This window comes from Mobula hypostoma, chromosome 18 (genome assembly GCF_963921235.1).
Source record: "Mobula hypostoma chromosome 18, sMobHyp1.1, whole genome shotgun sequence".
NCBI lineage: Eukaryota > Metazoa > Chordata > Chondrichthyes > Myliobatiformes > Myliobatidae > Mobula > Mobula hypostoma.
The window spans coordinates 4,274,436-4,299,008 of record NC_086114.1 but is presented as its reverse complement, the minus strand read 5'-3'; the positions used below and the strand labels follow the sequence as shown (position 1 = coordinate 4,299,008).

At 42.4% G+C, this 24,573-nt stretch overlaps 1 protein-coding gene across 2 annotated transcripts in view; it reads left to right on the top strand.

Annotated features, from left to right (window-relative positions):
• wdfy4 (WDFY family member 4) overlaps positions 1-24,573 on the top strand; it is a 351,254-nt gene that overhangs the window by 87,305 nt on the left and 239,376 nt on the right. For both annotated transcript variants that reach the window (XM_063070340.1, XM_063070339.1), the window contains exons 17-22: positions 3,498-3,574; positions 5,536-5,754; positions 12,423-12,601; positions 14,557-14,788; positions 14,870-15,021; positions 16,934-17,045. In XM_063070340.1, the coding sequence (XP_062926410.1) occupies positions 3,498-3,574; positions 5,536-5,754; positions 12,423-12,601; positions 14,557-14,788; positions 14,870-15,021; positions 16,934-17,045 (971 nt within the window). The remainder of the gene's footprint in view (positions 1-3,497; positions 3,575-5,535; positions 5,755-12,422; positions 12,602-14,556; positions 14,789-14,869; positions 15,022-16,933; positions 17,046-24,573) is intronic.

Here is a 24,573-nt window from a genome sequence, read left to right as displayed (position 1 = left end):
AAGTCGTGAATATAGCCCTGTCCATCATGGATAAAACCCTCCCTACCATTGAGCACATCTGCATGGAGCGCTGTCGCAGGAAAGCAGCATCCTTCATCAGTGACCTCCACCATCCAGGCCATGCTCTCTTCACACTGCTGCCATCAGGAAGAAGATACAGGAGCCTCAGGACTAACACCATTGGGTTCAGGAACATTTATTACCCCTTAACGATCAGGCTCGTGAACCAGAAGGGATAACTTCACTCAACTTCACTCACCCCATCACTCATCTGTTCCCACAACCAATGGACTCACTTTCAAGGACTCTTCATTTCATGTGCTCAATATTTGTTGTTTATTTATTATTATTTTTTAAAATTTTTATATTTGCAGTTTGTTGTCTTTTGCACATGGGTTGTTTGTCCATCTTGGTATGTGCAGTCTTTCACTGATTCTATCATGTTTCTTTGTACTTACTGTAAATGCCCACAAGAAAATGAATCTCAGGGTTGCAAATGGTGACGTATATGTACTTCAATAATTAATTACTTTGATTTGGCCACAGAACTGGGATGGATGCTTTCTATCAGTCAGCTCATTGTAAATTGACAAGTAGACTTACAGCAGCTTTCCTAACCTGGCTTTCATTCAAGGTCTAGCAATCCCAGTCATGTAATTATGGTTATTAAGTTCAGATGGGTGGTGTGTCAACAGATGGTGGATCCACAAGGAAGGAGAATTAGAGCTGATGGTGCCTCGCTGTTTGCCTGCTTTAACTGTTATTATTCGAAGGTCGACTGCCAGATTTTATTCAGTTTGGGGCAAGCTGTTCAATATAAAATGCCGTATGTACTACAAACTGAAATGCTTGTGCATCTGTGAGAATGGGAGTATCCTACTCAGCATTTTTAGAAGTTCATTTCCAGGCTGTGGGCAGTGACAGCCTCAACAATGTTTAGACTCAGCAATGACAAAGCAGTGATCCATTTCTAACTCATGATGGTACAGGATGTGCAGGGCAACCTGGAATTAGCAGTGTTGTGCTAACCACAGTGCATCCTGTTGGTACAATATACAGCAGCACACCCAAAATGCTGGAGGAACTCAGCAGGTCTGGCAGCATCTATGGAAATGAATATATAGTTGATGTTTTGGGCTGAGACCATTCTTCAGAACTGGAAAGGAAGGGGGAAGGGTTTGTATATTCCCCCTGAAGGATTTTTGCCGGACCCTTCATAGATGCTGCCTGACCTGCTGTGTTCCTCCAGCATTTTGTGTGTGTTGCTCAAGATTTCCAGCATCTGCAGGATCTCTTGTTTTTTATGATATATAGTTTAAGCACAGTTTTCTTTAAGATATTGTGATGGAAAATTAGTTATTTTGAAGGATCTTTTTCATCTGAAAGAGAGAGAGATTTATCTATCTATTTATTGATTTATTGATTGATTGATTTAGATTGCAGAACCTGCTGCATGATGACAGGAATGCTGTGATACTGCAGGGGTATTTAGTGCCTATCAGTGGTGATGTTAATTCTTGAGAATTAGATTAGATTAGCTTTATTTGTCACATGTTTATTAAAACAGAATCATAATCAGGTTTAATATCACTGGCATATGCCGTGAAATTTGTTGTTATTGTGGCAGCAGTACAATGCAATAGATAACAATAAAAAGCCATGAATTACTGTAAGTGTATTTATATAAAATAGTCAAATTAAATAAATATTGCAAACATATAAATAAAAATTAAAAATCAAAACATGCAGTGAAGTATGTCATTTGCGTCAACAAGCAGCCTAGTCTGAGGTTGTGCGGGGGGCAGCCCGCAAGTGTCACCATACTTCCAGTGTCAACATAGCATGCTCACAACTTACAGACTCTAACTCAGACATCTTTGGAACATGGGAGGAAACTGGGAAACTGAGCACACGGTCACAGGAAGGACACACAGAGTCTTTCCGCACAGCGGCAGGAATTGAACCCGAGTCGCCAGCACTGTAAGGTGCCGCGCTAACTGTCCATGGTGCAGGACAACAGGAAAGCTGGGATACTTCAGGGGAATTTAGGGATACTGTGGATTCTGGTTAATTGGGCCATTGATTAATCAGGGCAGCCACTTATTTGGGGAAACTCTTCAAGAACAAAAACTTGTTGAGAAAATAGCTGGGATTTCCTGTGTTTATTTGGTATACTGTGCCAATTAATTGGGACAGGAGACTATTGCCAACCAGCTTCTAACTAGCATCAGACATGTGCACTTGTGTAACCATTAGATGCTACACGTTGGTTGAAATGGACAGCTTTTAAATAGCATGTGTTAGTTTCAAGAAGTTACTGATAGAAGACAAGAAATAAGCAGTAAGACAATTCAGAACTATTTTGCTCACTGCAGTTTCAAGCATTCAGGCCTGGAGATGCCAGAAATGGCTGGGAGTGAAAATGAAACTGTTTCATTAAATCAACAAGTCAGAAACTACAACGAATTTGAAGTTATCAACAATCATCTTGAATGTTGCAATGAAAATGAAGATTACGAGGATGCAATCATTGATAGTATTGTGTGATGGCAGTCTGTTTATCTACACTAGATGTCTGCACTGATTTTGTTCATTTATAGTCTAAAGAACACAACACGGTTGAATTCCTCCTTTGTTAAGTATTAGGAATTAATACACAGTTTTATGGTACTACAGGAATATTGATAGTGTTCTAATTTATGTTATATTTCATTTAAATACATAATTTCTTACTCAGTTTGTCGTTTATACCTTTTTAACTATTTCCTTGCAACTTCAGCTAATTGTGGCAGCCGCTTAACTGGATCAAAATGTACGGGTTCCGATGTATCCCAATTACCCAGATTGCACTGTAGTTACCTTGAGGTGTCTATCAGTGGCGATATTTTTTTTTCCAAAATATACTTTATTCAAAAATAAATTATATACAATAAACCATTCAATAACTTTCCATCCTTTACATACTTTCCTTTATAGTCTGTACATATCCATACTTATGGCCACCCACGTGGCACTTACCAGTGGCGTATCAGTGGAAATATTACATGTGAATTAGGGGGGAGGGGTGGTGTACAGCGAAGTGGAGAACTAAAGGGAAACAGATGGTCCGGTAGTATAGCGGTTAGCTACACTATTACAGCGACAGTGACCCGGGTTCAATTCCATCACTCTCCATAAGCAATTTGTACGTTTTCCCCGTGACTGCGTGGGCCTCCTCAGGGTGGTTCAGTTTCCTCCCACATTCCAAGTATGTATGGTTAGTATGCTAATTGGTCACAGGGGTGTAACTAGGCAGTGCAGGCTTGTTGGGGCGGAAGGGCCTATGTCTGAAAATAAAATAAAAAAAAATAAGATTATGTGATGAAAAAGCATTTCAAGATGTATATTGTATACATTAAATGCACCTTTGAAACCTTTGAAATTAAATTAAAAAGGAAGAGTGCCTCAAACATGATCAGTTCTTGAAAGCAAATGTAACTCTTTGGATCTTTCAACAGGTGTTGTTTCTTACCCACACTGGCCACAGTGCTGGGGTCTAATACTGATTCTCCGGTGGTTGGTGGAATTGGGAACGGTAAGTAGGCAGCTCCACACGATGTCTTCTATCCTATTTAATAATTGTGTGCTTCTTAGATGGTAAATAACACTGTGCAGATAGGGGCAGCTGGAATACTTTAATACTTTAAACCACTTCCCTTTCTGCAATACCCAAAAGGATTCAGGAATTCAGCAGGCCAGGAAGCGTCTATGGAAGGGAATAAACAGTCAATGTTTTGGGCCTAGATCCTACATCAAGACTGGAAAGTAAATCAGACGGGGAAGATGCCAGAGTAAGAAGGTGGGGGAAGGGGAAGGAGTACAAGCTAAGATGGTAATAGGCCAAGCCAGGTGGGTGGGGTAGAGGAGATGAAGTAAGAAGCTGGGAGGTGATAGGTGGAAAAGGTGAAGGGTTGGAGAAGAAGGATGTTGATAGGAGATGGGAAGCTCTCACTCCTCCCCAACCTTATGCTGGCTTCTTCCCCCTTCCTTTCCAGTCCTGATGAAGGGTCTTGGCCTGAAACATTGATTGTTTATTCATTTCCATAGATGCTGCCTGACCTGCTGAGTTCCTCCAGCATTTTGCGTTTGTCGATCTGGATTTCCAGCGTCTGCAGAATCTCTTGTTTTTATGTTTGGAGCTTGCCTGCTCTGGCTGGACCACATTCTTAGAAGTTATGTCATGTGACCTCATGACTGACGAATCAAACAATCATCTCTGATATAAAGCAGGTGTTGAAGGGCCTGTTCCTGTGTGGTACTGCTCCACGTTCCAATGTATCATATAGTGTACTTCCCTTGGCAGATCAGTCAGTATCTAGGAGATTTGCATTTACATTAATATGCAGAGGGATAAGAAAGGTGCTACGAAACAGGCAAATGTGGAAGGATCTCAGTCTGAAATGTTGACTGTTTTTCATCTGCATAGATGCTGCCTGACCTGCTGAGTTCCTCCAGCATTTTGTGTGTGTTGTTCTGTATTTCCAGCACCTGCAGAATCTCTTGTGTTTATCACTTCCCTTTTTGTATCTTTTCATGCATTAATAATGTTGCGTTTCATTCACTATATTACAGAAAACTCTTTCATTTTATCAAGTTTTAAGAAAAATAAAATATTATGAGGAGTTCCTTGAGATGCAGAGGCATGTAGGGGTATTAGGACAGAAGATTTATAACAATGTCAAAGACGTAAGTTTTAAGCTCTATCTGAAACATGAAGGAAAGAGCAAAGTTTAAGAGGTGAAGAGGGGTGAGACCTTGGAACAGTTCCACATTTGATGAGAATTATAAATTCAACATGTTACAGAATTGGAAACCAGCGTAGGTGGCACGGCTGATTGTGTGGGTATTTATGAGGCAGGGTTGTGGATAAGCTGAGGATAGGAAGTGGGAAGCTGAGTGCACAACATTGGAATAGTCATAGTTATCCTTCAGAGACAGCTCTTCCTAAAGCACACTAACATATTGAGCTCTGCTGTATTCCTAGCCAGAACTCCTACGGTCCAAGGATGTCTCATTGTCAATGACAGGTGTCAGATATGAGCATCAATACTGCACATTTCAACTTGGAATGCTCAAAATCTCAGCAAGGAAGCCAGCACATGGGCCAGTTAGAGTCATAGAACAATACAGCACAGAATCAGGCCATTTGGCCCATCTAGTTCATGCTGAACCATTAATCTGCCTAATTCCATCGACCTGCATCTAGACCATAGCCCTCCATACCCTCCCCATCCATGTACCTATCCTAAAATGTCAAAATCAAACCTGCATCCACCACTTCTGCTGGCAGCTCATCCCACACTCTCACCCTCACCACCCTCTGTGAAAAAAAATTCCCACGACTGTTCTCCTAAAACATTTCACCTTTCACTCTGACCCATGACCTCTAGTTCTAGTCTCACCCAAGTTAGTGGAGGACTTCTGTATTTTCTTTTGTTTTTTTTTGTACTTTTGTATTTCTGTCTTTCTGTATTTTTTCTTTGGTTTCTCTTTCAGGTTGCCGGGGATTTCCACCACCTGTTGGCTTGACATACTCCACATGGTTTATGATTATCAGCTTCAGTTCTGCTGCTGATGCACACCCCGTTCGATTCCTGACACTCTTCCGGCACATGTCGAAGATGGAAAAAGATTACACTTGTTTATCCATCAACATTTCAGCACCTGGTAACCAGCTGGTCATTTCCACACAGGAGGAGGTGTTTGAACCATTGGGTACAGTGCATTAACTCTTTCATTTAACACTCAACTGAATTTTACAAAGTTCTGGTTCTGTTTCCTGTAAACTCAGGCAATAAATATGTCGCTTCTGGTGGAATTACATGAAAGAATATCTCTTGTCTAGTTTGCAGACTGTGTTAGGTGCTACTGAACCTTAACTGGGTGCTGGGGGTTTTATTGCACTGGGATCTTATCACCCTTGATGGGACTGTAGGGAGTGGTATGCTGCTCAAAGGTTCAAAGTACGTTTATTATCAAAGTATGTATAGAGTATACAACTCTGAGAGTCGTCTTCCCTCAGGCAGCCATGAAACAAAGAAACTCCGTGGGACCATGTGGACATGTTGATGCTTACTGTTACTTGCGCAGGGGAGGGGAGAGAGGGGGCTTCAGGGTTCCAACAGTTTTCTGTTGTTCATTCTTTTGGAGTTCTTCTGATTTTTCGTGGATATCTGCAAAAGTAAGTATTTCAGGTTGTATACTGTATACATTCTCTGATAATAAACATCAAACACCCAATGCCCAAAACAAAAACCAAAGGTGCAAACAGAAAAAAGTGACTAAAGAACACACAGAGTATTAAACATCAAACTGTGGAGTCTTCAAAAATGATCCAGGAGTGACAACCACGAAGTCAGTTCAGTTTAGCATCATGTTGGTGACTGCAGGCCAGAACCAGTTCTGCACCAAAGTGCCCCAATCAAATCGCACAAATAGTAAAAAAGAGTAACCAAATGCACAGGGAACATGAACCGAGGAGTCTTCCAAAAGTGAGTTTGCAAAGCATATTCAGCGCTGAAGGCATTAAACAACGAACTGCAGATTTCCCTGACAAAGAGTCTCAGAGCCACAAGCCACATCGCTGAGGTGATCTGAAGCACCTTCAATTACTCCAAAAGACTCAGGTTTGGTAAAATACTGAAAGGCTTTTATTCGCTGTACAATACGACCTCCACAGTGAGTGTCTGCCCCCGGACTGAGGGGGAGGGGCAAGGCGAACACCTTTATACAGACTCTGTGGGAGGAGCCACAGGGGCAGTCAGCAGAGGGGTGTGTCCAGACAGGTAACCGAGTTACAACATATATACATGGTTTACCACATGATCGAATCCAGGACTCCTGCATTTTCCTCCGACAGCAGCAAGAAAACCAGAGAAATGCAGGCAGACGGTGCTGAACACCTCTTCACCTTCCACTCTCGTCCTTGTCAATTTCAACCTCGCTTGGCACTTTAATCCAGGGTCGGCAACCTTTTTGCCTCTGTGAGCCAGATTGCGTATTAATGAGTGGACGGTAGGCCAGATAAATGCCATAAAAAACTTGAAATATAGGGATTATCCACTTAAATACATCTAGTTATGTTTTGCCTCAAATTAATGAATAACGCATGCTAGAAAATCATTTGTGCTTAACCAAGGATGCCAATTAGTAATCAAAGAATTCAGTTTAGTTGCAATTTATTTCAATCAAGGCATCCTTTGAATCTATTAAAAGGACACAAAGAATCTGTAAACATAAAACATATGAACATGATGCATTGAATGATGTTAAATTAGGTATAATAAAAAAGAAAATTTTAATGCAAACAGTCGATAAATCAATGTGCAACTTGATGCTGTTTGTTGCTTGAAAGTTTCTCAATGTTGGGTGTCAGACTTCTTGATGCCAAGAGCAAGACATTATCCCGATGCGCATCAGTCAACCTTGTTCTCAAATGGTTCTTGGTGTGCTTCATTTTTGTAAATAATTGCTCACACAGATAAGTGCCGCCAAACAATGATGTCATCTTTTTTGCATGGTCCACTAAGTTAGGGTCTCGTAATGTCGCCTGATATTTGCCACCTTCTTCACAGCAACATTTTCTAGGCAAATGAAACAAATGGTTTCCCAGCTTGCTCGATGAAGAAGTAATCTAGTGTCCAAGTGTCTTGGAAATTTCGGCTCTCAGTGTCTACCTTCTTGTGTTTTGCATTCATTGCCATTGGAATTTTTTTCTTCAATTTTATTTCAAAACGTGAGTTATCCAACAAGTATCATAACACATGTAAATATCTGGATATTTAGCGTAGATTTCTTGTTAAAACACAGTGACGCTGTTTCTGTTTACAAGTTTGAACGGTCCCATCTGAAAACCTGTGCGTGCACGGAGAGTATCTAATACGTATTAATAAGGTAGTCTGCCTTCCCGTCATTCGTTTATACCAGTGTTTGGTTTGCAACAAAACGGAACCTGGGGTGAGTGTAACAAGACGCTAGGCATGTCCATCAGGCCCCACCTCCCCCTCGTACCCCATCTGTTACTCATTTTTATGCACACATTCTTTCTCTCACTCTCCTTTTTCTCCCTCTGTCCCTCTGAATATACCTCTTGCCCACCCTCTGGGTCACCCCCCCCCTTGTCTTTCTTCCCGGACCTCCTGTCCCATGATCCTCTCGTATCCCTTTTTGCCAATCACCTGTCCAGCTCTTGGCTCCATCCCTCCCCCTCCTGTCTTCTCCTATCATTTTGCATCTCCCCCTCCCCCTCCAGCTTTCAAATCCCTTACTCACTCTTCCTTCAGTTAGTCCTGACGAAGGGTCTCAGCCTGAAACGTCGACTGCGCCTCTTCCTATAGATGCTGCTTGGCCTGCTGCGTTCACCAGCAACTTTGATGTATGTCCATCAGTGTGGTCGCGTGAAACACTCAGAATAAGGAAAAATCGCTCGTGAGCCGGATAAGCATAGTATCTCAATATTTGCTCGCGGGCCGGTCAAAATACCTTTGTGGGCTGTAGGTTGCCTACCCCTGCTTTAATCGGTGGGGAGTAATGGAGATGACCATGGGTTTGTGTTCTACCATTAGGAAATGATAGCTACACACTACACCCTCAACTTCGCCAAATTCCCCAGGAGATAGCAAAAGCACCAGGTCACTCAGTTGGCCCAAAAATACGTAATCAAAATCAAATTACAGACTGTAATCGATTGCAGTTCTGGAGAAGAAGCATAATTTGTGACCCAATTTACATCGGTGGTGCGCAAGTGGAACAGGTCAAAAGCTTTAAGTTCCTCAGGGTCAATATCACAAATGACCTGACTTGGTCCAACCAAGCAGAGTTCACTGCCAAGAAGGCCCACCAGCGCCTTTACTTCCTGAGAAAACTAAAGAAATTTGGCCTGTCCGCTAAAACCCTCATTAATTTTTATAGATGCACCGTAGAAAGCATTCTTCTAGGGTGCATTACAACCTGGTATGGAAGTTGTCCTGTCCAAGACTGGAAGAAGCTGCAGAAGATCGTGAACACGGTGCAGCACATCACACAAACCAATCTTCTGTCCTTGAATTCACTTTACACCGCATGCTGTCGGAACAGTGCTGCCAGGATAATCAAGGACACGACCCACCCAGCCAACACACTTTTCGTCCCTCTTCCCTCTGGGAGAAGGCTCGGGAGCTTGAAGACTCATATGGCCAGATTTGGGAACAGCTTCTTTCCAACCGTGATAAGACTGCTGAATGGATCCTGACCTGGATTTGGGCCGTACCCTCCAAATATCTGGACCTGCCTCTTGGTTTTTTTTGCACTATCTTACTTTACATTTTTCTGTTTTCTATTTATGATTTATAATTGAAATTTTTAATATTTACTAATTTTTACTATTTTTAATATTTAACATTTGTAATCCAGGGAGTGGGAAGCGCAGAATCAAATATCTCTGTGATGATTGTACATTCTAGTATCAATTGTTTGGCAACAATAAAGTATAAAGTATAAAGCATAATTAAAAGAAGAAGAAGTAGCTTTGTGAATTGTCTGCAGGAACTGGTCATTGGTCACATTGGTCACTGGTGCCAATGATTATTGAACCCTGCTTATCAATATCCATTCTTGAAAGTGTGTGTGTTGGGGGGAAATTCATAGTTTTAAACATCTTGATGATGAACATAAAAGGGAGTTTCAGGTTGGAAAAAAAATGTGAGTGATCTACTCAAGTGGAAACTGGCACAGAATTGTACAGCCAGAAACAGGCCTCCTTGTTTGCGAAATCCTCCTGTGTGTTTATGGCACAAGACTCCTCTAGTAACTCGCTCCAACCTGTGGGTGCACATCACACCATCTACTTAGCCACCTCAATACATTTGTACGACCAACCTATTTGCCTCAACAACTCTATTGTGCTACCTTTGTGTCAGCCGTTTCCCTGTTCCAAATACTTTATAGGTAAAAAAATTCCCAGATTCCATGTTGGATTCATCTGTACGTATGCGGGCCTCGTCTTTCGTCTTGGCTGTAAGTGGAAATGTACCAATCTTGAGAATCGGATCAGGTTTAATATCACTGGCATATGTTGTGAAATTTGCTGTTGTTACGGCAGCAGTACAATCCAATAAATAATAAAAAGAACTATAAATTACAATAAGAAATATACACTCTATATATATTTTTATTGTCATTTATAGTTTATATACACACACACACACACACACACACACACACACACACGTACACACGCACAATTGGACCATCGGTTAATTGGGGCAGACGTTTATTAGGGACAGCACTTAAAGAACAAAAACTAAATTGAGAAAATTGCCAGGATTCCCTTTATTTGGGATACAGTGTTGTTTAACTAGAGCAGGGGACTATCATTGAAATGTCCTGTGATTAGGCTGGAGTTAAGTCCGTGGGTTGCTGGGTGGCGTAGCTCATTAGGCCGGAAGGACCTGTCCTGTGCTGTATCTTAAAATAAAATTAACAACTTAAGGTGAGAGAGGAAAGATTTAAAAGGAAGCTGACGAGCAACATCTTTATGCAGACGGTGGTGGTTATATAGAACGAGCTGCCTGAGGAAGTGGTCGATGTGAATACAATTATACTGTTTAAAGGACGTCTGGGCTGGTATATGAGTAGAGAAGTAGGTAATTTTAGAGGGGTATGGGTCAAGTGGAGGCAGCCTGGTGTAGCTGAGGTAGATAACCTGTTCGGTATGGATGGGTTGGGGGTAGTTCAGGTAGATAACCAGGTCAGTATGGATGGGTTGGGTGTAGTTCAGGTAGATAACCAGGTCGGTATGGACGAGGTGAGTGTAGTTCAGGTAGATAACCAGGTCAGTATGGATGGGTTGGGTGTAGTTCAGGTAGGTAACCTGTTCGGTCTGGATGGGTTGGGTGTAGTTCAGGTAGGTAACCTGTTCGGTATGGATGGGTTGGGTGTAGTTCAGGTAGGTAACCTGTTCGGTCTGGATGGGTTGGGTGTAGTTCAGGTAGGTAACCTGTTCGGTATGGATGGGTTGGGTGTAGTTCAGGTAGATAACCAGGTCGGTATAGATGAGGTGGACTGAAGGACCTGTTTCCATGATGCACTCTGATTTTATTCTGGAAATTTGAAACTAAAAGAGAAACAGCTGAATATGCTCAGGAATTGAGGCTACGTCTGCAGGAAGTTAATGTTTCAGATTGGGCAGTCTTTGTCAGAATTAAAGAAGTGATAAAAAGAAGCTTGTTAAGCTCAGGGAAGAAGAGGGAAGGGGTGTCTCTGATGGGTTAAAACCAGGGTGATCAGGGCAATAAGCTGTAAACAAGGTTATCTGGTCAACGAGCGAATGGGAATAGTTCACTCTCTACCAGGTTGACCGTTTTCAGTTCTACGATACCAACAAGCTCACCCTCAGAATGGACGTATGATCCTTCTATACCTCCATCCCGCATCAGGATGGTCTGACGACCCTTTGCAGAGACCCAGCGAGTTCCCCTCCACCAACCCATTGTCTGGCTGAACATTCTCATACTGAACAACAGCTTCTTTCTGCCTTGGTAAAGCAACCAGAATAATCAGAGACCTCACCTACCGGGACAATTCCTTCTTCTCTTTCCCATCGGGCAAAAGATACAAAAACCTGAAAGCACATGCCACCAAGCTCAATGATAGTTTCAATCCCAAAGTTATTAAACTCTTGAATGGATCTCTTATTTGAACAATTGGACTCTTGGCCTCACAATCTACCTCGTTATGATCTTCCACTTTATTGTTTACCTGCACTACACTCTCTTGATAGCTTCTAGCCCAATGCATTGTGTATAAACAATGTGCAAGACAAGCTTTTCACTGTATCTCGCTACATGTGACAATAATAAACCAATTCTAATACCGATACCATCTGATCATTTGGAAGTCCTGATGGTTAGGTGTCTGAGTCACTAGGTGATGATTCCCTTTATTTTCTCCTCTGTCCTGGTTCCCGACGACCCTCTAAACCAAGGGTTCCCAACCTTTTTTATGCCATGGGCCACTACCATCAAGCAAGGGGTCTATGGTCCCCAGGTTGGGAACCCCGGGGTAGACAGTCAGAATCCTTTTGCCAGGTTATATATGCCAAGTACTTTCAAAAGAAGATGCATTTAAAGAGAGGTGGGGGAAGTTTAAAGGAGATATGCAGGGAATTCCTTTTACTCAGAGGGTGGTAGACACATGGTACGGGCTGCCTGGGTTACTGGTGGAAGTTGATAGGAAACTGGTGTTTAAGGGGCTTTTAGACAGAAATATGAATATATTGTACACAGAATAGAGATGTATGGATCACGAGCAGGCAGAAGGGATTTAATTTGTCATTTGGCTTGTCCCATTCATGAACTACAGTATGTTCTAACTATCTGAACAATTTTTCTTGCCGTCCACTTCAGAATGGAACAAAGTAGAGCAAGACCAACAGTCATCTGCACTCACTGCCGCTGAGTTCGATATTTCCAGGTATTTAGTTATCGGTCAGTGGCAGCACTTGGCTGTGACACTGAGCAAGGATGTTCGAAAAAACAGCACCGTCTTCGCCTACTTAAATGGAAAGGTCATTGGAACATCAAAGGTAGATCATGTGGCTTTTAATTTTAAATTCACAACAATTTATAGATCCGTGTCTCCCATTGCAGTTATTTATTTTAAACTCAAAGAATGTTATTGTTTGCTATGTCAGCTGCTGTAATGTTTTTTAAAAACTATGGTTTTCACATGGATCATTTTAAGGAATTTCTCTTCCTGGTGTTCAATATCCTCAGTCCTAGATGGGGGATGAAAACATCATCCACAAACTATTCTCACAAAACAAATTCTTTCCTATTTCCCTCAGGGCGGAGGAGCAATACCTTATATTCCTTCTGGGTAGCCTCCAACCTGATGACATGAATATCAGTTTCTCCTGGTAAAAAATTCCTTCCCTCTCCCCTCTTCTTCTATTCCCCACTCTGGCTCCTTACCTCTTCTCACTTGCCCATCACCTCCCCCTGGTTCCCCTCCTTTCCTTTCTCCTATGGTCCACTCTCCTCCTATCAGATTCCTTCTTCTCCAGCCCTTTATATTTCCAACCCACTTGGCTTCACTTTCTAGCTATCCTCTTCCCCCTCACCCACCTTTTTATTCTGTCTTCCCCCTTCCTTTCCAGTCCCGAGGAAGGATCTCGGCCCAAAACATCAACTGTTTATTTCCCTCTGTAGATGCTGCCCGCACTGCTGAGTTCCTCCGGCATTTTGTGTGTGTGCCTTTGGATTTCCAGCATCTGCAGACTTTTTCGTGTTTATTATTCCTTTTCTTTATCCACAATTATAACCTTACCACACCTTATATCAGTTGCCCTGCTACAGTACTAAGTTGGTGTTTACAAACAGGAACTGAGTAGCCTATACAGAATTTTAATAATACATACGGATGTGAGGAATACCTCAGTCAATTGATTTGGAAAGGAAAGCTATTAACAAACTGTTTATAAAAAAGCAATACAGATGCAGGCGGCCTGGTGGCGTGGCAGTTAGGATCGAGGATCGTACACGTATCAGGAATTTGTTGCGGTGTATTGGCGCAGCATGCAACAAAAACACCATTCAACAATTATAAAGGATAAAGAATTATATAAACCATAAAGTTAGAGGTTAAGGACTTTTTAAAAGCTTTATACTGTTCCTGGAATTTAACATCACATTTGATTTTGGGAAGGCATAGTAACGTAGCGGTTAGTGCAATGCTTTGCAATGCCAGTGCCTGGGGTTCAATTCCTGTCCGGAAAGAGTTTGTACGTTCTCCTTGTGATTTTGTGAGTTTCCTCCAGGTGCTTTTCTGATTCTCCCACATTTCAAAGACATATGGGTTAGTAGGTAATTGGTCACTGGGGTTTAATTGGGTAGTGCTTGCTCTTTGGACTCGGAGGGCCTAGTCCTGTGCCGTCCTTCTACATTACATTGAAGATACTTAGATTTAGTGAAGGTGTATTGGCCGTGTTGTATTTCCAGTTTGGCTTACTTACTCTGGACAGTGAGCAACTTCTGTCAGTGGTTCAGAATTTTAACATTTCAGTGACAAAAGGTGTGAGAAGGTGGTTCGCTGGGCTTTACAGCAGCAGAAATCACCAATTGGGGTTCAGTGCCTACTGCTGCTTGTAAGGAGTTTGTACGTTCTCCCCGTGAGCATGTAGGCTTCCCTGGTTGCTCTGATTTTCTCCCACATTCCAAAGACATAGGTTAGGGTTGGTGAGTTGTAGGCATGCTATATTAGCACTGGAAACGAGGTGACACTTGCAGGCTGTGCCCCGCACAATCCTCACTGATTTGATTGGTGCAAACAACATATTTCACTGTAATTTTTGATGTACATGTGACAAATAAAACCAATTCATCTTGAATTTGAAGATAGTGGAGTAGTCTGAAATGAATTCAGGTTTTTCTCAGCACCTGAAAGTCAGAGTTATAGTTGCAGGATTCAAGAAACCACTCAGTAAGCAGATGAACTTTGTTCGTGATTATGAGTAATTGATGATTATTTTGCCTATAACAGATGCAGTACATTCAGACATTTCCAGGGATGCATTTTTCGTTGGATTCCTCAGCTGTCATTGATGTTCATGGACTTATTGGGACTCCCCAGATCTGGAAGCAGAGATCTTCCTTAGTTTGGCGTCTTGGTCCTACTTACCTCCTTGAAGAGGTGATTTCTTCAGAGAGCATTGAGTTCATTCACCAACTGGGGCCAAATTATTTAGGAAACTTTCAGTCTGTTTATTTACCAGGTAGGTTGGTGACCCATGGACCGCCAGTGGAATTCCATTCCAGCCAGCTCCAAAACTAATCTCTTGCTCCTTATTTTACAGTGAATGATTTGACCAGTTCACCAGTACCTTCAGTTCTTGTGGCAGAGGAGAAAGTGTCCTTTGGCATCAATGTAATATCTTCAGAAGTGATGACCATAACAGATATAAGAAAAACATACAATGAAGTGGACAGCCGATTAATATCAAGTGAGGTATATACACCAAGTATTTTTTTAATTATATACTCAAAATTTAGCATCATTTTTGTTTGTGATTTGGTGGAGGTTTTAAACTACTGGCAATGTTGTATTTCTAGTTTGGCTTACTTCCTCTGGACAGTGAGTGACTTGTAAGACCGTAAGATAGAGGAGCAGAATTAGGCCATTCGGCCCATTGAGTCTGCTCCACCATTTCATCATGGCTGATCCAGTTTTCCTCTCAGCCTCAATCTCCTGCCTGAATACATATGGAGTTCTCTTGAACTCGAATACTGCTTTATACTTTATACTTTATTCTCGCCAAACAATTGATACTAGAGCCTACGATCATCACAGCGATATTTGATTCTGCGCTTCACGCTCCCTGGAGTACAAATCGATAGTAAATATTTAAAAATTTAAATTATAAATCATAAATAGAAAATAGAAAAGGGAAAGTAAGGTAGTGCAAAAAAAACCGAGAGGCAGGTCCGGATATTTGGAGGGTCCGGCCCAGATCCGGGTCAGGATCTGTTCAGCAGTCTTATCACGGTTGGAAAGAAACTGTTCCCAAATCTGGCTGTACAAGTCTTCAAGCTCCTGAGCCTTCTTCCAGAGCGAAGAGGGACGAAAAGTGTGTTGGCTGGGTGGGTCGTGTCCTTGATTATTCTGGCAGCACTGCTCCGACAGCGTGCTGTATAAAGTGAGTCCAAGGACGGAAGATTGGTTTGTGTGACGTGCTGTGCTGTGCTGTTTTCACAATCTTCTGCAGCTTCTTCCGGTCTTGGACTGGACAACTTCCATACCAGGTTGTGATGCACCCTAGAAGAATGCTTTCTACGGTGCATCTATAAAAATTAGAGGGTTTTAGGGGACAGGCCAAATTTCTTCAGCTTTCTCAGAAAGTAAAGGCTCTGGTGGGCCTTCTTGGCAGTGGACCCTGCTTGGTTGGACCAAGTCAGGTCATTTGTGATCGAAACGAAAACCAATTTCCCCCGGGATCAATAAAGTATGACGATGACTATCACTATGACTATTGACCCTAAGGAACTTAAAGTTGCTTCTGCTAAGATGGCTTGTGCTCGGACGCAGCAGCCTCAGCGGCCAAACAAAGGCGTTTTTGTCTTTTTTAAACTATCATTTTTTGCGATTACAAGACCCTCTGGACATTAAGAACTTCAAATACTGCAGGTACACCCCATCAGCAAGTGGCCTGTTGGTGGAGAAACTGGTCCTGGTGCAGACCATGTTGCTGCCTGCTACATAAAGACACTGGAACTGCTGCGTGAAGGCAGTGTGCCATCTAACAGCGAGTGATTGTCTTGAATGTTTTCTTGTTGGATATTGGTAATGTAGAATACTGCAAGCCCAGTTCACTGGTTCATTGAAGAGGCAGACACCAAGGGAGCTGTGTGGCCTTGGTTATGGTGTGGACTAGGCCTCATGCCACAGGCTTGCCTGATGCAGCTGCCCAGGAGAGAAGACGCTGGAGGCGGTGTGGTGTGGTGTCCATGCTGGATGGGTGGCGGGGGGATGGTTGGCTCCTCCCATTGGTGCTTTCCTCCAGTGTTCACTTGGTGGAGGATAAGCTGGATTGTGTACGCACTTTCTTTCGTCTGCATACTTCTGAGGGGTTGTTCTTGCCAACAGCATCCTTGCACAATTCAAATTACAGGACATGTCACTCAGGGACTAGGGCTATATTATATCTTTTCTGTGTTTACTGCTATCTTTTGTTCTATATATGCCTTGTGCTGTGTATGACAGTTGGTAATGTGTTTTTCTCCTTGGCCCCAGAGGAACACTGTTAAGTTTGGCTGTATTCATGGGTATTCATGTATGATTGAATGACAGTTAAACTTGAACTTCAACTTGGGTTGTTTCTGTTATTAATGTTGTGTTCATTGTTCCCTTTTGTTGTGGGCAGTTGGGAATTTCATCGCAAGATGATGTGATGCCCATTATTATGGTGAAAAACACAGCCAGCCATCTCCCAGGACCTGCCCGAACAATTGGAGCACCACTTGCAAGCTTCTTTGGTAAGAAGCATCAAGTTATTTTACAGTAAATTATCAGGATTATGGGTACGTTAACACAAGAGATTCTGCAGATGCTGGAAACACACAAAATGGGGGTGACACGTTTGCGATGCAGTTAGCGTTATGCTATTACAACACCAGTGAACAGGGTTCACTTCCACTGCTGTCTGTAAGGAGTTTGTCTATTCCCTATAGGACTGCCTGCATTTCCACCAGTTGCTCCGGGTCCTCCCACATCCCAGAGATGTATGGGTGTACTTGGGCGGTGTGGGCTTGTTGACCAGAAGGACCTGTTACTGATTTGTACCTCTAAATAAAAATTTTAAAGAAAGGTTGGAGGAACTCAGCAGGTCAGACAGCATTGTTGGAGGGATATGAACAGTTGGCATTTCAGGCTGAGACCCTTCATCATGACTCTATAGAAATGAACTACTGAACCAAGGGAGACAAAATGGAGTTGAGGTATGAGGACATTAGTTCATTGTTGCAGAAACAGGCGGAAACAATGGGCCTAGTGGGACAGTTAGGTTTGTGGATCTTGGGTAGAAGGTCGAAACAAGGCAGATTGGGAAACTGAGTTGGAGGCATTAGAGGAGAAATGTCTGGAGGTAACAAGGTTGGTGACGGTGCGGGAGACAGTGCTCTGATGCTTCTCTGATGCTTCTCCTTGCTCAGGGGTAAGTTAGAGGAGTCTGAGAGCTACCATACAGTAATGTTAGGTTGATAAAATGTTGCTCTTTATTAATTTTGAATACCTTATGGAGAGATGTTTTCTCTCTGTCTGTCCTGAGTGTGTTGCCTTCCACTGGGAGTGTGTGTGGTTGCACACTGACCTCATGAGTGAGCTGACACAAAAGGCAATTATTGAGAGTGTACAGCACTGCCTCTCTGTGAGGTCAGCTACTGAACAGAGCCCTGTTCGGCCCTTACAGTATTTTTGAAAAGTTTGTTCAGTCGTGTTCACCCGATTATGGGAAGAATATGGAAGATTTGCAGAGAGGGCAGGAGATTTACCAAAATGCTGCCTGGATTAGAGAGTACGTTTTATGAGGAATGGCTGAGCAAGCTCAGACTTTTCTCTCTGGAGTGAAGAGGGATAAGAGGTGACTTGATAGAGGTTTCAGGATGTTAAGAAGCATAGGTCGAGTGGACAGCCAGATGCTTTTTCCCGGGGTGGAAATGGCTAAAATGAAGGAGAATAATTTTAAGATGATTGGAGGAAAGTATGGCGGGGGGCGGGGTAGGTGTCAGAGGTAAGTTTTTTACACAGAGAGTGGGAAATATGTGGAACACCCTGCCAGGGGTGGTGGTAGAGGCAGAAACTTTAGGGACATTTAAGAGGCTCTTAGACTGTCACATGGGTGAAAGGAAAATGGAGTAATGTGTGAGGGCAAATGATTAGATTGAACCCAGCGTATGTTAGAAAGTCAGCACAGCATTGTGGGCCGAAGGGCCTGTATTACTCCATGATCTATTAAAGAAGAGCAAGTTGTTCTTGCTGGAGTTTGTTATGTCTGATTACCTCCATTACAACAGAGGTATTTCAAACAATACCTGATTGTTTGGCCTATTTTGGAATATCCTGAGCTGTGAAGGCCATTATGTAAATGCAAGTAATTTTTAAAAACATTACTCTTTTTTATGTAAGAAAATGCTGATTTTATTATTTGAACACTTGTGAAGGCGCAATCATGCCTAGGGAAATTCATCCACGCATACGTTTTTTCTATTATTTGTATTGATAAGTACAAATGCATTTCAGTGTGGCAACGTTGACGAAGAATCTGGACTAATTTGTCACTCGGGCTCTCTGCTACCATTATTACCATCAGGATGGATATGGGGTATCAACAAGCGGTTTGGTATAAAAGTCTTGCTGAAGAATTGACGAGAGCCCAAGAGCTTGCAGAGATTGATAAGGGAATTGTTTTGAAGATAATCCTAACTATTTATTTGATTGCAGTAATTAGTCCTTGGTAATAGTTCCCTTTGTCTTTCAAATGAGGTGACAAACCACAGCCCCAAACGCCCTGCACAAGTGAATGGTCCCTGGATGCAGATCCTAATGAGTGGAACCACTAAAGGCTGAGGGCCTGGACAAATTGCACTGCCTAATTTCTGTATCATTATTTACCCCCGACTGTGACAGCATTCTGTTACAAACAAGTCATCAGGACCTTTTAGGTCTTTCTGCTGAAATATTTTGAAAAGGTTTATTTTATTGAGGTAATTACAATGCGTTCTATTCCCCTTTGAGAAAATCCTTTAATTAAAAAAACAAACTATGTCAATACTTTACTCTGGCATGTATGAATTTATAGCACTTTTAATATTAATGTTTCCAGTTATATTGCCCTGTGGTGCAGGCCTGACTCAATGGTAGCAATCCTGCCTGAGTCAGAAAGTTGCATATTCCAGCTGAACTGTGCTGTGAGTGTGAACAACCTGGACTACTTGTTATGTGACCACCCAGGGCTAATGTATTTTCAGTAGTGAGGGCCTGCGAATGACCCATCTGACCGAGGCCTTGTCTACTTGTTCACCTGGATATAAAATGCCCATCACAATTATACAACAAAGCCAATAACCACCAGCTCATCTTATCTAAATCCTAATATTTGATCACTTTCATTGGTTGCAGTCGTATCTGAATATTAATCAGAATCAGAATTGGTGGTGGGGAAAATGCTAGAGTCAGTTATCAAATATGTGATAACAGCACATTCGGAAAGCGGTGAAATCATCGGACAAAGTCAGCATGGATTTGTGAAAGGAAAATCATGCCTGACGAATCTCATAGAATTTTTTGAGGATGTAACTAGTAGAGTGGATAGGGGAGAACCAGTGGATGTGGTATATTTGGATTTTCAAAAGGCTTTAGATAAGGTCCCACACAGGAGATTAGTGTGCAAACTTCAAGCACACGGTATTAAGGGTATGGTATTGATGTGGATAGAGAATTGGTTAGCAGACAGGAAGCAAAGAGTGGGAATAACCAGGACCTTTTCAGAATGGCAGACAGTGACTAGTGGGGTACTGCAAGGCTCAGTGCTGGGACCCCAGTTGTTTACAATATATATTAATGACTTAGACGAGGGAATTAAATGCAGCATCTCCAAGTTTGCGGATGATACGAAGCTGGGCGGCAGTGTTAGCTGTGAGGAGGATTCTAAGAGGATGCAGGGTGACTTGGATAGGTTAGGTGAGTGGGCAAATTCATGGCAGATGCAACTTAATGTGGATAAATGTGAGGTTATCCACTTTGGTTGCAAGAACAGAAAAACAGATTATTATCTGAATGGTGGCCGATGAGGAAAAGGGGAGGTGCAACGAGACCTGGGTGTCATTATACACCAGTCATTGAAAGGGGGCATGCAGGTACAGCAGGCAGTGAAAAAGGCGAATGGTATGCTGGCATTCATAGCAAGAGGATTCGAATACAGGAGCAGGGAGGTACTACTGCAGTTGTACAAGGCCTTGGTGAGACCACACCTAGAGTATTGTGTGCAGTTTTGGTCCCCTAATCTGAGGAAAGACATTCTTGCCATAGAGGGGGTACAAAGAAGGTTCACCAGATTGATTCCTGGGATGACAGGACTTTCATATGATGAAAGACTGGATCAACTAGGCTTATGCTCTTGGAATTTAGAAGATTGAGGGGGGACCTGATTGAAACGTATAAAATTCTAAAGAGATTGAACAGGCTAGATGCGGGATGTTGGGGAAGTCTAGAACGAGGGGTCACAGTTTGAGGATAAAGGGGAAGCCTTTTAGGACCGAGATGAGGAAAAACTTCTTCACACAGAGAGTGGTGAATCTGTGGAATTCTCTGCCACAGGAAACAGTTAAGGCCAGTTCATTGGCTATATTTAAGAGGGAGTTAGATATGGCCCTTGTGGCTAAAGGGATCAGAGGATATGGAGAGAAGGCAGGTATAGGGTTCTGAGTTGGATGATCAGCCATGATCGTACTGAATGGCGGTGCAGGCTCGAAGGGCCGAATGGCCTACTCCTGCACCTATTTTCTATGTTTCTAAGTTTCTAATCAGGTTTAATATCAGCGGCATATGTCATGAATTCGTTATTTTTGTGGCATTGTCCTCTGTAATGGTGGATACGGCCCAGTCCATCACAGGCAAAACCCTCGCCACCATTGAGCACATCTACAAGGATAGCTGCCATAAGAAAGCAGCATCTGTCATCAAGGACCCCCACCATCCATGCCATATTCTCTGCTCGCTGCTGCCATTGGGAAGGAGATACAGGAGCCTTAGGCTTTCACACCACCAGGTGCAGGAACAGTTATTACCCCTCAACCATCAGGCTTTTTAACTTCACTATCCTCAACACTGAACTGATTCCACAACCCTGACTCCCTTTTAATGATCCACAATGCAGGGTCTATCTATCTATCCATTTATTCGCTCACTTATTCGCACAGTTTGTCTTCTTTTGCATGTTGATTGCTTGTCAGTGTGTTTGTTTTTCATTGATTCTGTGTATTTCTTTGTTGTACTGTGAATGCCTGCAAATAAACAAGTCTCAGGGTAGTATATGGTAACCTATACATACTTTGATAATAAAGTTATTTTGTAGTTTACATATTCTGTAACCAACATTGACCTGTGAAATTTAAATGTTAAAGCTTTCCACTTGCATTCAACATACTCAGCAGGTCAGGCAGCATCTGTGGGATGAGAAATACGAGGGGTGATTGATAAGTTTGTGGCCTAAGGTAGAACGAGACAATTTTAGAAAACCTAGCACATCTATTTTTCAACATAGTCCCCTCCTACGTTTACACACTTAGTCCAGTGGTCGTGGAGCATACGGATCTTGGATCTCCAGAAAGTGTACTAGGCCAGGGGTGATTGATAAGTTCATGACCTAAGGTAGAAGGAGATGAGTTATACAGCTCTTGTTACATGCACATGCAGGTCAACTCTTTGAGTGATTATGCAGAAAGTTTGAAGTTAATAACTCATCGGGGTGATTGATACGTACGTGGCCTAAGGTAGAAGGAGATTAGTTATTAACTTCAAACTTTCTGCATAATCCCTCAAACAGTTGACCTACATGTGCATGTAACGAGAGCTGTATAACTGAACTCCTTCTACCTTAGGCCACAAACTTATCAATCACCCCTGCTATGGAAACTTTCTGGAGGTCCCAGATCCATATGCTCCACGACCGCTGGACTAAGTGTGTAAATATAGGAGGGGACTATGTTGAGAAATAAATGTGCTAGGTTTTCTAAAATTGACTCCTTCTACCTTAGGCCACGAACATATCAATCACCCCTCGTAAGCTCAACATTTTAAGCTTTTTTTTGTCTCCTTTTCAGTTCTGACTATCTTGAATTGTTGACATTATCTCTCTTCCCGCAGATGCAGCCTAACCTGCAGAGTATTTCCAGTATTTTCTGTGTTTCTTTTAGGTTTCCAGCAACTGCAGCACTTTTTTTGTTTGACAGTTTTCTATACATGCTGATTTCCCAGAGAAAACTGCTCTCAGATCTGTCACCCAATTAAACTGTTGACAGAGGCCTTCCTTATCAGTTTCCCACTGAGACGGGATAAGGGGGATTTGGGAAGATGAACTATATCCACTTTCAGTCTCTCACTCTATTCCTCGACACTTGGGTTATACTGTGGGCTCATCCACTTCAGTGGTCAGAAATTAAAGGGTGCCTTTGAAACTGCGAGAGATTGAAAGTGCTCAGGACAGAATGATTTCAAAGTACATTTATTACCAAGATACATATGTGTCACCATATACAACCCTGAGAGTAATTTTCTTGCAGTCATTCACAGTAGAACAAATAAAAAACAGAATCACTTGATCCACTCTATCTGTGCCTCTTTTCATCGTATGAACCTCTATCAAGTCACCTCTCATCCTTGTTCTTTCCAAAGAGAAAAGCTCCAGCTTACTCAACCTACCCTCATAAGACATACTCTCTAGTCCTGGCAGCACCTTGGTAAATCTCCTTTGCACCCTCTCTAAAGCTTCCACATCCTTCCTCTCATGAGGTGACCAGGACAAAACACAATACTCCTAGTGTGGTCTAACCAGGGTTTTATAGAGCTGCATCATTACCTTGCTGTTAGCTGTTAAAGAAAGAAGTGAGAGAAATCTCTTCACCCAGATGGAGATGAATGTTTTGAATTGTCTACTCAAGGGCTGTGGAGGTTCAGTCAATGGATTCAAGGCAGATGTTTAAGGTAGAAAGTCACTGTCTATTTCCCTAGGTGGTGTGGTCTTAAACGAGGGCATGGGCTTCAGGTGAGAGGGGAAAGTTTCAAAGGGGACCTGTGAGGTAGAGTTTTCCATTTAGAATATGATGGGTATATGGAACAAGTTGTCAGAGGAAATGATAAAGATGAGTACAATTTCAATGCTCAAAAGACATTTACACAGGTACATGGATAGAAAAGGTTTAGAGGGGTATGGGCCAAATGCAGGCAAGTAGCATTCATATTGACAAACATCTCGGCCAGCAAAAATGAATTAGGGCAAAGAGCTTCTTCCATGCTCTTCAATTCTAAATGTTGGGTTAATGTAGGGAAGTGGAGCTGAGGTGAAAGATCATCATGAACTTATTGTATGTTGAAGCACTCACAAGGAGCCAGTGGTCTATTTCTGCTTCTGTTTATCATGTTCTCAAAAAAGTGGTATCCCTCATTAAGGACCCTCATCACCCAGGATATGTTCTCTTCTCATTACTACCATCAGGGAGGAAGTACAGGAGCCTGGATAGCAGGGAGAAAAAAACATGAATTGCAATAATATGTATATATATAACTTTAAGTTCCTCGGGGTCAATATCACAAATGTCCTGACTTGGTCCAACCAAGCAGCGTCCACAGCCAAGAAGGCCCATCAGTGCCTTTACTTCCTGAGAAAACGAAAGAAATTTGGCCCATCCCCTAAAACCCTCACTAATTTTTATAGATGCACCGTAGAAAGCATTCTTCTAGGGTGCATCACAACCTGCTATGGAAGTTGTCCTGTCCAAGACCGGAAGAAGCTGCAGAAGATCGTGAACACGGCGCAGCACATCACACAAACCAATCTTCTGTCCTTGGACTCACTTTACACCGCACGCTGTTGGAGCAGTGCTGTCAGGATAATCAAGGACACGACTCACCCAGCCAACACACTTTTCGTCCCTCTTCCCTCCGGGAGAAGGCTCAGGAGCTTGAAGACTCGTACGGCCAGATTTGGGAACAGCTTCTTTCCAACTGTGATAAGACTGCTGAACGGATCCTGACCCAGATCTGGGCCGTACCCTCCAAATATCCGGACCTGCCCCTCGGTTTTTTTGCACTACTTTACTTCCTATTTTTCTATTTTCTATTTATGATTTATAATTTAAATTTTTAATATTTACTGTCGACTTGTAATCCAGAGAGTGGGAAGCGCAGAATCAAATATCGCTATGATGATTGTACGTTCTAGTATCAATTGTTTGGTGACAATAAAGTATAAAGTATAACTGCAATTCACAATTTTTCTATTATGTATTG